Genomic DNA, 14,820 nt, shown 5'->3' with positions numbered 1-14,820 from the left:
CCCTTTTTAAAAAAACGAATCCCTATACCAGCAATTGTTCCACATTTTAAGTCATTCATATCTTATTCTAAATGAGTTCACCCATTTCCTCCAGGTGGGCTTGACCTGGCTTGGGTCAGAATGAGGGAAAGAGGGCAAAGGCAGATGTAGGAGAAACAGGTCTTGAATATAAATGCTGCCAAGTTCACAGTTTTTCGAGGAATCAGACACTCTGCCCACAGGCCCCCCACAAGCCTGGCCACACCATGAGTCCTGCTCCTTGGAATTTTTACAATTCTTTGGCCACAAGAAAGGGGAATATCGAGTTGTGGCAGTTCCCTGGTTATGAAAGACAAGGAAATTAATGAAGGGCATTTCCTTTACCTTTGTTCCTTTGTCCCCATGGACCCATAAATGGTTAATCGGCCGACTGTGGTAGGAGAAACTTTCTGCCTCCTGTAAAGTTTGATTCCTGGAGGCAGATCTTTTTTAAATGCAGCAAGTGTCAGATAATTGGAAGGGTGGAGTAATTGTAAACCCCGACACACCTTTGTCAGGACTTGTTAGGGAGCAAAGAACTGAAAGAAACAAGGGGGAGAGCAGGAGAGGTGAACATTTTTGAAAGATCACTCAGCTCTAACACACCTGGGCTGGGTCTGGATAAAAAAAAGTGGGGCCTGCAAACGTCTTGGAGAAAACATCAGGAGGAGAAAGAGAGAGGGGGGTTTCTTCAAAGTTGTTTCCAGTCCCTACCAGTTCTCAGAGAAGGTAAGTTGCAGGAGGGAGTCACCCTTCCTCCCTTCTTCTGGGACTTTGATTGGACATTTGCTATTGAGAATTTAAGTGTTTGTTGGAGAAAATGATATGAAATTATTAAGGTGCAAGCATTGTGGCAGAAGCAGTTAATTGATCACAAAAGGTTACTTGAGTTTCTGCAGTCCGCCTAGGGCGGGTCTTTTAAAGGAACAGTAAGAAAGACTCATCTGGGGGAAGAAGAAAAAGGCCAGTTGAAATAAATTGGGGTCTCGTGGCCACATTGTTTTTCTTTTTTGGTATTATTTTCAGTATTGTTAAATGGCTCATGTTAACAGTTTTATTTAGAATGGGATAGAGTTATGATTCCTTCAGTCTCAAGCTCTCTTGCTCTCTCTCCTCCCTCCTACTTCTACTACTCTACTACTATTTCCTTATCTTCCCTTGACAGCAGAGAATATCTCCAAGGGGAAGTTAAAGTGTAGGTAAGTGGAAGCTTATACCAGCAACCCCTTAGCCCTAGGAGCTGACGTGCTCCCTGGGCCTCTGTGCTGGAAGGTTCTGATTAAGCTCAAGAGGATGGACAGACATGGTTGTTTATCACACTCTCAACATACTGCCTCTAATCTAAAGTAAAGTGTAATATCTTAAATGATATAATTCATCCGGGAATTTCCTGGAGTCAAATTTAGACCAAGAGAAAAAGAGAACTGTGTATATACTTTTACTGGCTAATTTGCCCCCTCCCCCCAACTCATTTTGGGGTGAGAATTACCAACTCCAGTATCTCACTCGACCACACTAACTGCTCGATGACAAATTACCACTTTGCTTTTTGGAGTGTAGGCAAAGCATCTGGCATATCACTTCATCCAAGTAGCTGTTAATCAGTAGCTAATGGTCAGATTTGTTCATGTCCATAAAATAGAGTGAGGTTTTTAAAAGATAGTCATTTGAGAAGCTGAACGGTTTCTCCTCACCCCCATCTGCTCTGTCTTAGAACAGAGGCACAGATCTGAGTGTCTTAGAACTAAGGCACAGATCTGAGTCAGCTCCTGATGGATGCCCTTCAGAGAATCAGAGGCACCAGCTTTACTCTGTGCCCCTCCAAGAGGCCCACACAAATCTGATCAGAGTTTACATGGGGACTGTAAAAGAGCCTTGCTTCAAGCTTGGGTAGAAACTCAGATTCGTGAAACTGATCCCACCTAAGAACCAACCTCATTCTTAGATTATGCTTGCCCAAAAGAAGTCTAGGTCTCTGTGGTTTGGCTCCTTCGCTATTATTAACATCAGCAGGATTTCCTGAAACACGGCTGTAAACAAGTCACAGAATCACAGAGATGGTGCCCAAACTCCCCCAACCCCAAAGTATGGAAATCAAGGATGCCTACCTGGGCAAGGTGGCACACCCTTTGCTGAGGTTTGTAGAGACAAAAGCCTCTGAGACAATGCACCCTAGGGCACTGGTTTTCCTGGCCAGCAAGCAAACTGCTTGCTTCATCTGTGTTAACAGATCACAGTAGTGGATGGTTTTCTCATGCTTTGACCATTTTGTTGTTTTGTTTTAAAATTTGAAGCGTACAGAGATGGGAGTAATAGAAGCTGTAAAAATACTTGCATTTCCTTAGCAGAGGATAGGAAGATTCATTCTTAAAATAGGAACTAGAAAACACTTAGTCTCTCCACTCCCTTCCTTAGTGAAGAGCAAGTGTCTTATGGGTCATTAGAATAAGGTCAGTGTCAGAGCTGACTGTCCCTAACAGTGGTTGGTCCTTGTTTTTACATTCGCCACCCATAGAATAGTTTTAGGTGAATGTGACATCATTTAAATGCAGTGGAAAGAAAAAATTCAAAAGAGTAGAAAAATGATTTTGAATTGCCTTTTCCTGCATAAGAAAATATCTCGGGATCATTTTCTACATCTTCTAAAGAACATTAACCATGAAATAACCACAAAGCAGCCCCTTAGAACTACGGGTGGAAATTAGCATAATTTTGGAATTGAGAACCTAGAGACCTACTACTCTTCCTTGACTCTAGTGAAATGGCCCAAACATCAAAGAAGTTACAATTAAAAGAGTTAAAAATTATGCTACTTGACAGTGCTTCCATTAAGTAGTGTTTTGGGGGAAGAACACACTGGTGAGCTCTCTGGGAGAGGCAGGCTGGGGCATGTGCCCGGGCTTGTAACTTTCCTTTCCCTAACTTACACTTCTTAAAACTATCTGCACGAGGAATGTTTAAAAAGGAAGTCTGTGGGAATACTGTAGGTCCCTATGGGACCAGGTTTGTGCCTCCACCCATCACTTCCCTTTTGATGACTCATTGAAAAACACTTTTGTCTTATGTCTGGTTTAAAGGAATCTACCTCCCCGCACAACCCTGCCACTTCAGACTATCAGTGGTAAAGTCAACAGAACTCCATCCTGTGTATTCCAGGCCCAAGAAATCATTCTGGATAGCCAAGGGCACAGCTATCTGAGGGGCTTCAGGCTGAAAGAGAGACAGGGGCCCATCCACCTGCACCCACCTCACACCCATTCTCTCCCGGAGCACCTTCTAATAAGAAGCCCCCAGGCCCTGGAGGAGGGTATCTGATTTCTTAGCAGGTGGTCTCCTTGTGCCCTCTGGAAGTTGGAGAACTCTTGGCATTTTGCTGTATACCTCAAGGCTCCATCATTAGGACTTAAGAAAAAGATTAGCAGTACCTAGAAAAGTGGGTTATTTTTTTGAGTACAGAGAGAAGAAAACACTCACTAGGTTTGCTGCCTGGAAATGGAGAGCCTTATCAATTGGAGCCATCATCAGTCTGCCTTGTTGGCTATGAGTCAAATAAACCCATCCAAACCCAAATGTACAGCTGCTGGCAGCAGCTTTCTGTAGAGGATCAAAATACACAATAACTTGTGGGAAGTAAAACTTCCATGGCTTTTTATAAACAGTTCCTTTCCGGATAGTATTTCATATCAGTTCAAGTGCCACCCTAGGTGGTTCCCCACTAGCAGCCAGGTGCATTTGAGTGTTTAATCTCCAAAATGCCTCCTGGTCCACAGCTAATGACCAATTAAAAAAGAAAGAAAGAAAAGGCAGAGGGGGCTTCAGAGTTACCAGAGGCAATTGCTGCTTAAACAAAAGATTTCAAAGACGGTATCTGGTAGCATGTAAGTTTTCATGACAATAGTCATACAGGTCTACAATAGTCATACAGGTTGTAGTCAGAATGCAGACACAGACACAGGCCAGGTTTGGCCTTCTAAAGAGGCTGGACTCCCTATGAAATTGTCTATGCAGCCCCTCCTCTTTGGCTCCGGGAAACATACCAGAGCCAAAGCCACCTTCTGTGCCTTCTCAGATCCAGTCAGGAGTTTTTCCATGATGCCTCATTCTTTGCCTAGAGCTGCATTTAAGAAACTCCCATGAGCAGGAAGTTGGCACATTCGACCAGGCCCTGAAGCTAACTGTGCCGATCTTGGTTCATTCCACTGGGTAGCTGAGCAGCTGGTCTCCCGTGGCCTTGGTTTTCAGCAAGGAAGTCACTCAAGGCATTATGACTTTCATTAGCCCTAGATGCTTTCATTTGTGTGGATCCCTTCCTGCATTTAAAAAACAAACAAATAAACCTTTAAAAATTATATTTTATGATTGCATTGAAAGAATATAAACCAGGTTAGATTGTGTTCATTTCTCCTTCTGATTTTAAATATTTTTCTTTTTAAGATTTATTTATTTGAGAGAGAGAGCAGGTGTAGGAGCGGGACAGAGGCAGAGAGGGGGGTGAGAGAAGCCTCACATAGGCTCTCCGCTCAGCACAGAGATCAGCATGGGGCTGGATCCCAGGACCCAGAGAGGGTACCCTGAGCCAAGATCAAGAGTCAGTCGCCTAACTGATTGAGCCACCCAGGCGCCCCATTTCTCCTGATTTTAATTTTTTTTTAATTTTTATTTATTTGAGAGAGAATATGTGAGCAGATGGGAGGGGCAGAGGGAGAGGAAGAAGGAGACTCCCGGCTCAGCGGGGAGCCTGATGTGGGGCTGGATCACAACCTGAGCTGAACATAGATGCTTAACCAACTGAGCCACCCAGGTGCCCCTCTCCTTCTGATTTTAAAAAGAAATTAAAACTTTCATGGGCCCTTAAAAGTATCATAGGATTAGGCACTGTGCCTTGTGTGCCTAACAGCTAAGTTGACCCTGAAGTCATCAGGCCGGGGGGAAAAAAGCTGAAAGGAGAAATCTTCAAACAAGGGGCATCCTGGGCAGAAGGGGCTTGCCCAGAATTCTAGAATCCAATTTGAACTGCATCCAAAAGGGGAAGGAAAAGTTAGGGGAAAGAGAGAACTACTAGGAAAAGCTAGATTTCAAGTCCTCCCAGATGTGGGACTGGGAAACACAGGAAGAATGTTGGGATGGAGATCCTTGTTGTGTAACCCTGTGTGTGTAACCCCCACCTCCACACCTACCCCGAGCTTCCTACTGTCAGATGGCCTCAGTCCTCTACACTTCAGGACACAGTGGACAAGAAAATCATTGGTTTTCCCTTCCAGAAGCAGTGAGTGAAGGGGGAACATAGATAACATACAAATATGTCTTTTCCTATATACTTCCGTAGGTCTTACACATTTTCTTCATATATTTTTCCTTCTCATGTCTGTAAATTAGTATACTGGGGCTAGCTTGTTATGAAGGGAAAGCTCCATATTGTGATAAGTGTTAAGTGCCATACGAATACCAACAATACAATATTTTTTTCCTAATTTAAATCCATCAAGCATCATTCTCCCATCTAAACTCTAAATGAAGCATGAATGTCTTATGTCCATCAAGTTCCATATATACACTGAACATTATGGGATACCACAAAATGAGTTCGTTAGAAGTACCAAGTGCCTTGACCCACATTCAGCTATCTGTTACTTTGGCGAAGAATGGAGATTTTGCAGTCAAAGGTCAGGGCACCACATCTGTAATCCCGATAATGCTCAGCAGGGGGCAGCCTGGTCAATGAGATCCCCAAAAATACACCCCATCCAGAAGAATAGAATCCAAAGTGGAACTATTAAATGACTCTCTCTTACAACTGAATCAAGGAGTGAGAAGGACTCTTGTATAAAATATGCACAAGAAAGAACCATGACTTGAATTCTAGGAGTCAAGTGTTTTTGGTTCTCTGTTTCCATAGTAGGGACCTACGCTTCCTTAAAATGATGGTAAGAATCATGGTCATGATTTCTGGCTTTTCTGCAGGTGGCGATGGTATGGATGTAACCAAGAAAAACAAGAGAGATGGCTCTGAAGTCACTGAAAGAAGTAAGAGCGTGAGATATATCATTTAATAGTAATAAAAAAATTCGGAAAGAGTAATTCATGCCAGATTACATTGCAACTTCTTTATCATTTCTAAATTTTTTTTTCATTTCTAAATTATTTATAGTTTTTCTTGGGTTGTTTTTTTTTTCACTTTTTTTTCACCATATCATTTAAAATGTTTTCCTAGTCTTTACTCCTTCCCATGAGATAACTTTTGTTGATTTTAATATACCTGTAATCAAAATGTGTTCTGCTTTTTCTTCAAAAATGAAAATTACCATTTTGACCTTTAGTTTTCATAATCAGCATTTTAAAAGGCTGCATAATATTCTGTGGAATGAATTTGCCATAAGTCATTTAACCATGTCTTTATTTAGAATACAGAGCAACAGAAATCTAAAAGAATAATATCCTACTTACTGCAGGGACAAAGTTAGAATAACACTGGTGTCACTGTTGCAATCTATACCGAAATTGAAAACAGGCACATTCCTTTTGTGAAACTGCCTAAATGATAAATTCAGAGACATTTACACTGTCCCCTAAACCGTTTTAAGTCTTTGATTTATCCTGTGACTTTCATATATCTCTAATAAAAAAAATTCTGGCTTCATGGACTTGAAACTTTAGGTTAAGAAATAATTTATTTTTATGTGTCCAACAATCCCAAAGGTCCACACAATGAGAGGTTTAGTGAAAGCTCAAGGACTGTTATTTAAATCAAGCTGCCATTTTAGTCTGAAAAACCACTTCCTGTTATGCATGGAATGAAGTTTCTGCCATAGTCATCACCTCATGTTCCTGCCAGAACAAGGAAATCAATTGGGAAAATACCGTGCAAAGAAGGAAAGGGGTGGGGGCAGCAAGACTGGTGCCGGATAGAGCAGTATCTCGTAGAACGGCTTAAATTGGCAGAAACCATCCTGCACTTTTTCTCCTTTCACCATCCCTACTGACATGCATGCACACAGAGACACCGTGCATGCACATTCACCCGGGCATGCTTACATGCACACCACACACATGCATACACCTGGGCACATGCTCATGTACACCATGCACACACATACACCTGGGCATGTGCATATACACAACACGCATGCACATATAGCCAGGCATGTGCACATGCACACACTACACAAGTGTGTTGTTAAAGACCAGTGACCTCAGCTGATTGTTCCTCCTTTATGTCCCACACACAGGGAGGTGGTGATGATGGTCACCATCAGAGAACAGCATTGGCCCCATTGTGGTTTTAAGAATCCACCCACCTCCCCATGTTGCTGCAGGGGAGAGAGCGGTTCAGGAAGGCAACAAGTTTTTCTTCTAACTGGTGTTTAAAAGATACAGGAGACTTTTATAACCTCCATGGATTCATCATCACTTGAGAGTCTAGAGAAACTCAGCCTGGGGAGGCAAAGGGACTGGTTATTCAAGTCGGTCTTTGATGCTCATCTGTCTCTGAGTCACCAAGCACCAAATGTGACTTACCAACCCCCTCCCCACCTTCCTACAACGCCCCAACTCAGGGGTGATCCTGAAGATGTTAGAATGATTTATGTCCTTTTGGCATCCCCAGTTGAAAAAGAAGCACAAAGTAATTATCCACTTCACAGTGAAATCAGGATAATGCACTGGCCCCCAGCTGGACACGGTGACCATTTGGAAGGGGCAATGCAGACAGAGTGTGGCTCGACACACCTGAGAGTTGGCTTGAGGCCTTGGTCCTCCTTCAGAGGTGAATCTAGGTCTGGACTGGATCTAATTGTTAAATGAGAGGCATGGATACCAAGGGAAGTCATCCTTCTAATCAGGGGGTGACTATTTTTGGTTCCAAAAGGATATTTTCCAGGTACATTAAACCCCATTGTTATTGCACATATTTTCATGTACAGAGGGTCAGATCCATACTATAAAGCACAAGTATACAAAAATCTATGTTGAGCCTAGTTTAAGATGCTAAGCCTATGACAGATGTTAGACCTTGCCAAAATACAGGGAATTCAGTGCATTATGTAAGATCTTATCTTTTTATTGTCTTTTTCTAGTTATCACGGAGACAGTATCCACAAGACTTACATCCTTACCACCAAGTAAGTGACTATTGAGAGCTTTCTTCTCAGGAAGGCATGTGCGAAGGACTCCACATATAACCTTTCCCATAGGTGTTCACTCTTCAGTTGAGCAATTCCAAAATATCTGAAATCTCTTTTAACAGCTATGTTGACATTAATTGATATACCACAAAATCCACCATTTGAAGTATATAATTCAATGATTGTTAACCTTGTGAACCTTAAAAATAAAACTGCCAGTTATATTTTACCAGCAAAATAGCACAGAATCACAACCTGGAACAAACAGCTAAGACAGAAGCAGAGGCAAGTCCAACAAACAAAGGAGAGGAACATTATTTTAGGGAGAAGAAAGAGGAAGCTGAGATATGTGGTTTATTTTTTTTAATAATAAATTTATTTTGTATTGGTGTTCAATTTGCCAACATACAGAATAACACCCAGTGCTCATCCCATCAAGTGCCCACCTCAGTGCCCACCACCCAGTCACCCCCACACCCCGCCCTCCTCCCCTTCTACCACCCCTAGTTCATTTCCCAGAGTTAGGAGTCTTCCATGTTCTGTCTCCCTTTCTGATATTTCCCACTTATTTTTTCTCCTTTCCCTTTTATTCCCTTTCATTATTATTTATATTCCCCAAATGAATGAGACCATATAATGTTTGTAGATATGTGGTTTAAATGAAAGATCATTGGAGAAAAGCAAGAGTTCGGGGTGATGGATGGTTTCTCATTGGCCAAGTTGCAGGCGAGGTAGATTTCCTGTAGGAGAGGCAATGTACATCTTTCCCTGTTGGGGCTTCTCACTGATGACTCTTTCCTGTTGAGGATTCTTCTGTTGGGTCTATAATTGACCTTAAGTGGCATGACTTCCCTCTCAGCCTCCCCCTCTGGCATCAGTCCACTTTAGAGAGGTTTCCTTTTGTTAATTTTCACAGTATATTTACAGAGTTGTGCAGCCATTGCAACAATCTAATTTTAGAACATTCCATTGACCCAAAAGGGAACTTCATGACCCTTAGCAGTCACTCCCCATTCTGCTGCCCCTCTCCCCAGCACCCCCTAGAACCACGAATCTACTCTCTGTCTCTATAGATTTACCTGATTGGACACTTGTATCAGAAACCTTATCCAGCCTGAGCTCAGGGTGGGAGAAGGGAACCACCAGTCAGGCTTCTGTCTCAGTCCACTTTTTTCCTGAGGAAGTCCTTAGGTTTAGTGGATTCTGTGTTAGAAAACCAAGCCCTAAAGCTATACCCCTGCACCTCCCAAGAAGCCTGGCTTGCAGAAGATAGGGACAAGAGGTCAGAGCTTGACAGGCTGCCACATGGAAGGCCAGCAACACAGAGCAGTCACTAACCCCCTCAACAAGTCTAGTGGCTGCCATGTCTGTGGCACTGACCAGGCGATGTCAAAAAAGCAAGCCCAACCCATGTCCTGGCCTCACAGAGCTTTTTATCACTCAGCTGTCTTTTCTAATACTTACGTTTTACTAATGAGCAACTTGCTGTGCTCCACCCAGAAGACTTTCCTATTAAATTGGGTGGAATATTTGCTCTTGACATTTCTATCAAAACCAAATAAATGAGAGTATGGCAGCTTGCACCTGTAAAGGGACCCCAAACCAACTGGGTGGTAGGAGAGAAGCCAGGGGTAGTCTCCACAGCCGAGCAGGAAGGGACCCCCTGGCATGACTCCACCCATAAATTGTCATCTGCTTCTTGTTCCTGCAGAAGGGGGAACCAGCAACGGCTATGCTAAAACAGGCTCTCTTAGTGGAGGGAGCCGGCTGGAGAAGCACAGCCTGACACATGGCAGCAGTGGCTACATAAACTCAAGTAAGTGCCTGCTGGTTGGAGGGATTGGGGGAGAACATTTCGGGGGAGGGGGGTGTCCTACAAGGAGTGGGATGGTCACAACTGCTTGTCATCCATTCCAAATGCCCCAAATTGCTATGTTACTGACACACATCCCAGCCAAGGTGATACTTTCAAATTAGTCACATTCGAAGCCTGCTTACTTAAGAAGCCTGCTTACTTAGGATGGGATCAATTTTCATTAAGTCCCCAATATAAATAACAATCAAGAATGCTTCACAGGGAGGTGGCTCCTTTCCCACTGAATCACTCTTTAAGCCAATTCTTTTAGGGAAGGGTGTGCACACAAGAGGGTTTACAATTTGCATTAACAACAACAACAAAAGAAACTTAACAACTGGGTTACTCTGCTCAGAGGAATCTAGTGGCACACAATCCCACACTGAGTTTCCACTGGGCAAGCATCCAACACAGGCCCATTGTTCCCAGTGAAACACTCTTTCCCTGTAGCTTTCAAACCCAAATGAGACAGAGCAAGGCAAAACAAAACAAAACAAAAAAAACAAGCACATATATAGCCCCTGAAGCCATTTAAACCAGCTTGGATTGACACTGAAAAAGAAGTCCCAAGACACACAAATAGCCAGGTTGAGCAAGAGGAGTGGTTGCTGTTGGCTGTCAAGGAACACTTCCGTGTTGGATTGTACTCTGGTCCATCCAGCAGTGAGCTACAATTAAATGCCAGGTCCTCAAGAAAAATCCTGCCAAAGCCTCTCCATTGCCATGTGCAGCCACGTCCATGAAGGGCCCGCCTGCCTGCCTGCCGTCCATGGTCAGCTGGGGAAGGGCAGTGGCAATGATCCCACCCCGTATTTCTGAGCAGCCCTGGAATGCCCAGGTGGACCCTTTCAGCGCTGTTCTCTGAAAGTCCTCTGGGCCCTCTGTAGGGCCCCCTTCTCTTTCAAGCAGCCCAAGGGTAATCAATATAACTTCAAGCCAGTCCGAAGTGCTCTGAGAGTTTCTGATTTTCCCCACTTGCAGGTGGAAGCACACGAGGCAATGCCTCCACCTCCAGTTACAGGAGGGCTCATTCCCCTGCCTCCACTCTGCCCAACTCACCAGGCTCCACCTTTGAAAGGAAAATTCACATCACCCGCCATGGAACATACGAAGGTATCAGTTCCACAGATTTTATTTTATTTTTTTTAGAGAGCAAGAGCAAGGCCAGAAGGACAAAGGGAGAAGGAGAGACAAAATCTCTGCGCTGTGCATGGAGCCCATACAGGGCTCGATCTCATGACCCCGAGATCATGAACTGAGCCAAAATCAAGAGTCCAACACTTGACTGACTGAGTCTTAGTCCCACAGATTTTTAGAAGAGAACTACTCTCTCCTCCAAATAACTTCATTCACCCTTCAAGGATGGAATGATTGGCCACCCCTGTCTAGTTGTTTCTGCTCTCACCTTTCTCTTCACTCTTGCTTAGATGTGGTTTGGAGTGTTAGGGTCCGGAGCTGCAGGCCTCAAGGGAAGAAAGAACTCTTGAGAAGTCTTTGGTGCAGAAAGGTGGTTTTATGATAGCCCGGGACAGGACCCATGGGCAGAAAGAGCTGCTACCCTGGGATTGTGAGGGGTGATCAATTATATACTTGGGGTTGGGGAAGTAAAGACAAAGGGAAGTTCCAAAAGGATTTTCAGTGCTAAAGTAGATTCACAAGATACTGGAGGCTGGGCTATTGTCAAGCTAAGGTGGTTTTTCCCTCTAGAAAGACATTGGCAGTAAGACAGTTGGAAGCTTTCTGGAGGAATGTTCTACTCTGTCTGCCTCAAGTATTTGTTATAGGTTGTGGGTTATAAGAAATTTAATTTTATCTACATTCCTTCTGCTTTGTTTTCCACAGCAGTTTCATTTCTTTTACAGACTTAGAGATTTTATTGATGTACTTGCCCTCTTATTCATTCATCCTTTTAGTATTTGACCACATACCTACCATGTGTTTAACTGTGTGGGGAACACCTTAGTGGACACAGTAGGGGCCAAGGGCAGGCTGCCCAAGGTGGGCCATTTTGGCATGAACATTATTTTGAGTTAAAACAGTCAAAACCCAGCAGATTTGGGAAAAAGCACTTTATCTCTCCCTCAAATGCCTGTTTATACCAAGAAGATTCCCTTACCTAAAACACTTACCTACATGAGACAATTTTTGTTTCCCAACCATCACTTCTCACCTTCCCCCTAATGGTCTTTCTATCATTTGTATCTTCAGGCCCCTAACTCTCTCCTCAGCTCACAGGAGCATCATGTGGCCTGTCTCTGGAATTTCCATATCTTTGTGGATTCCCTGTATGTACAAAACTAAATCTGATTTTCTCCTTTCTCTGGGTAATTTGTCTTATGTCAGTTTGATTCTCAGCCCAGCTAGAAAGATCTTGAAGGGTAGAGGAAACTCTTCCTCTCTAACAACACTTAAATGAATTGGATGTGAGGGGCACCTGGGTGGTGCAGTCGCTAAGCGTCTGACTCTTGGTTTCAGTTCAGGTCACGATCTCAGGGTTGTGAGATGGAGCCCCTCCTCAGGCTCTGTGCTCAGTGCTGAGTCTGCTAAAGTGTCTCTCTCCCTCTCCCTTTGCCCCTCTCATGGGCACTCACTCACTCTCAAGCTCACTCTATAAAATAAACAAATCTTTCTAAAAAATAGAAGAAATGAATTAGCCATGTGCAGGAAGAACAGGGAGGAAGGAGGCTGAACATGGTGACAAATTAAAAGATCCTCTGTAGTCAAGGGCAAACTTGGCAGGGACTAGGGCAAACTTGGTGGGGACTAGGGTGGTGGCAACGGGGGAGGAAAGAAGGAGCAGGAGGTGAGACGGAATTGATGTTTGACAACTGATTAAATATTAGGAGAGTGGGAGGAGAGGGAGGCCGTGCCACTGGGATACAAGCACAGGTCCATGGTGGTGCCAGCGATTAAGGGAGGGGAGCCAGATGGAGATCCCCCGGGGACAAGCTCAATAATGCGTCCTGAAGGAAGGGAGCCTGAAAGCAGAAGGGAGGAAAGAAAGATGGTTAGGGATGAAGGGGAAGGAAGAACCAGAGAACACAGGAGGAAAAAGAGTCTGAGGGGGCCAGGAGAGCAGGACCCAGGCAGAGACCTGGTCTAGTGAGGGAAAGCACTAAGGGCAAGAAGCAGGAGGCAAGAGGAGGACACTCGCTAGGCCCCTAGAGTCTCTGCAGTGCCTGGCGAGTGCAGAAGCCATTTAGTGGGAAACAGATGAGCCAGGCAGCAAGTGGGCCTGACAGTGAACAGAGGTGGGTAGTGGTGGTGGAGAAGCAGGATTGAGGTATGGGTTCCCCAGTAAATGATGAAGACCAGTTACCAGGGGGTATGGGGCAGGGGGGCAGCGAGGCGGGTTGTGTCACCATGGCTGCTCTGTGGTCTTAGGCCTTCCTGGGGCTGGTGCCTTCATTGTAAAGGGTCCCCATTCGGGACGAGCTCCACAAGGTCAGTGACAATCTGATGCTGACAGCACATTTATTTGGCCAGGGACAGGTCACCTGCACCAGCATACAGGGAAGACTCAGTTGAGGCCTTAAAAACAAAAAAAGAAAACCAAACCTCCTGCTTTCCTTCGTTCAGACCCTTTGCCATCTGAAGTAGATCAGTGATCAGAATGAATTCCCACAACTGTGTCCAGCAGGCGTGTCCTATTTCATAGAGCGAGCCTGCTGCAGGGCACCTACCATCCTCCTGGACGCCAGGCTGCGGGGGCCCTGCACACCTCCCGTCGGAAGCCCCAGGTTTCTGTGGCCATATGTACTAAGTGTTTTCTTGCTCTACAGGGAGCTCCAGTGGCAACTCTTCTCCAGAGTATCCTCGGAAGGAGTTCGGTAGGTCCCTTCCTTATTTTCCAGAGGAACCAATCAGGTGCACTGGGAAAAATGCCTTGGGTGGGGGTAGGGAGATACAGTGAGTTACATGGATTCTTCTAAAGGACTTTGAGCTCTGCTGACCAGTTTTTCCCTTGCTCTTTATCCTGAAGCACCTTTAACTTGCTGTCATTAGCCATTGCTCCTGACACTACCAAAATGGCAAGTTATTCACACAAGGCTCAGGCTTGGACAGAGAAGCCTCCAAAGCCAAACAATTGTAGGGTTTTTCCTTCCACAGGATGCACAGAGACCTCCTAGCAAAGAGGAGCAGGCATTCAAATGCACAAATACCAAACATCCCGGCACCTCTGCTACAGCTGGCTGCCCTTGGGGCACATTTTATGCCAAGGGAAACCCTAGGCTGTCTCTTCACTTGACCTTAAGTTAGTGGTCCGTGTTCTTGGATTCTCACTGTACAAATGAATTGATATGATCATTGTACAGTGACCATAATTTTACTTATTTGCTTATAGCAGGAAGACCAAGGCAGTCTCTAACAAAAAGCTAAAGGGAAGATATGGATAGTTTTTCGGTTTGTTTGGTTTTTTTTTTTTTTAATGTATTTGATCAGCATAGACAGCCAGCGCCAATGACTAGGCTTCCAAATGATCAATCATGTTAGTTAACACTCTAAGTGTGAGCTAACTTAACATTCATCTAGCTAACACCCTATGTGCATCGGAGCCTTGCAAAACTCACTCTCCCTTTTGGCTATGTGGTCATCATTATTAAGCGTCCACCATCAAATTCAGGTGGTTGAGTTCACTGTGGGCAAATGATGGAAATAGGGAAGCCAGGTGGAGGCCTCCACATGGACACGTTCCATCATTTTGTCCTGAAGCAGAGCTGCTGTCTCAGTTTCCAGTTGGGGCCACCAGGTAGGAAGTGGGATGCTCAGGGCTTGAGCTCCAGGAAGAAGGCAGGCAAGTATTCAGTTTGGAGTCCTTTACAAAGC

The 14,820-nt window shown here is 44.4% G+C and overlaps 1 protein-coding gene across 3 annotated transcripts in view; it reads left to right on the top strand.

The window, feature by feature from the left end:
* The first annotated feature begins 209 nt into the window (after positions 1-209).
* Positions 210-14,820, top strand: part of COL17A1 (collagen type XVII alpha 1 chain) — a 52,301-nt gene continuing 37,690 nt past the window's right edge. Inside the window, exons 1-6 of one of the 3 annotated variants that reach the window (XM_025467116.3) lie at positions 211-747; positions 5,980-6,042; positions 8,091-8,135; positions 9,850-9,954; positions 10,975-11,106; positions 13,776-13,823. In XM_025467116.3, the coding sequence (XP_025322901.1) occupies positions 5,991-6,042; positions 8,091-8,135; positions 9,850-9,954; positions 10,975-11,106; positions 13,776-13,823 (382 nt within the window). In that variant the 5' untranslated portion in view covers positions 211-747; positions 5,980-5,990. Of the gene's footprint in view, positions 748-1,193; positions 1,218-5,979; positions 6,043-8,090; positions 8,136-9,849; positions 9,955-10,974; positions 11,107-13,775; positions 13,824-14,820 lie in introns of those variants that run through there. The other 2 variants (XM_049103581.1, XM_049103582.1) reach the window with 2 other exon arrangements.

Source organism: Canis lupus, chromosome 28 (genome assembly GCF_003254725.2).
Source record: "Canis lupus dingo isolate Sandy chromosome 28, ASM325472v2, whole genome shotgun sequence".
Taxonomy (NCBI): Eukaryota; Metazoa; Chordata; class Mammalia; order Carnivora; family Canidae; genus Canis; species Canis lupus.
The sequence above is the reverse complement of the archived record's forward strand: the minus strand, read 5'-3'. Positions and strand labels throughout refer to the sequence as shown.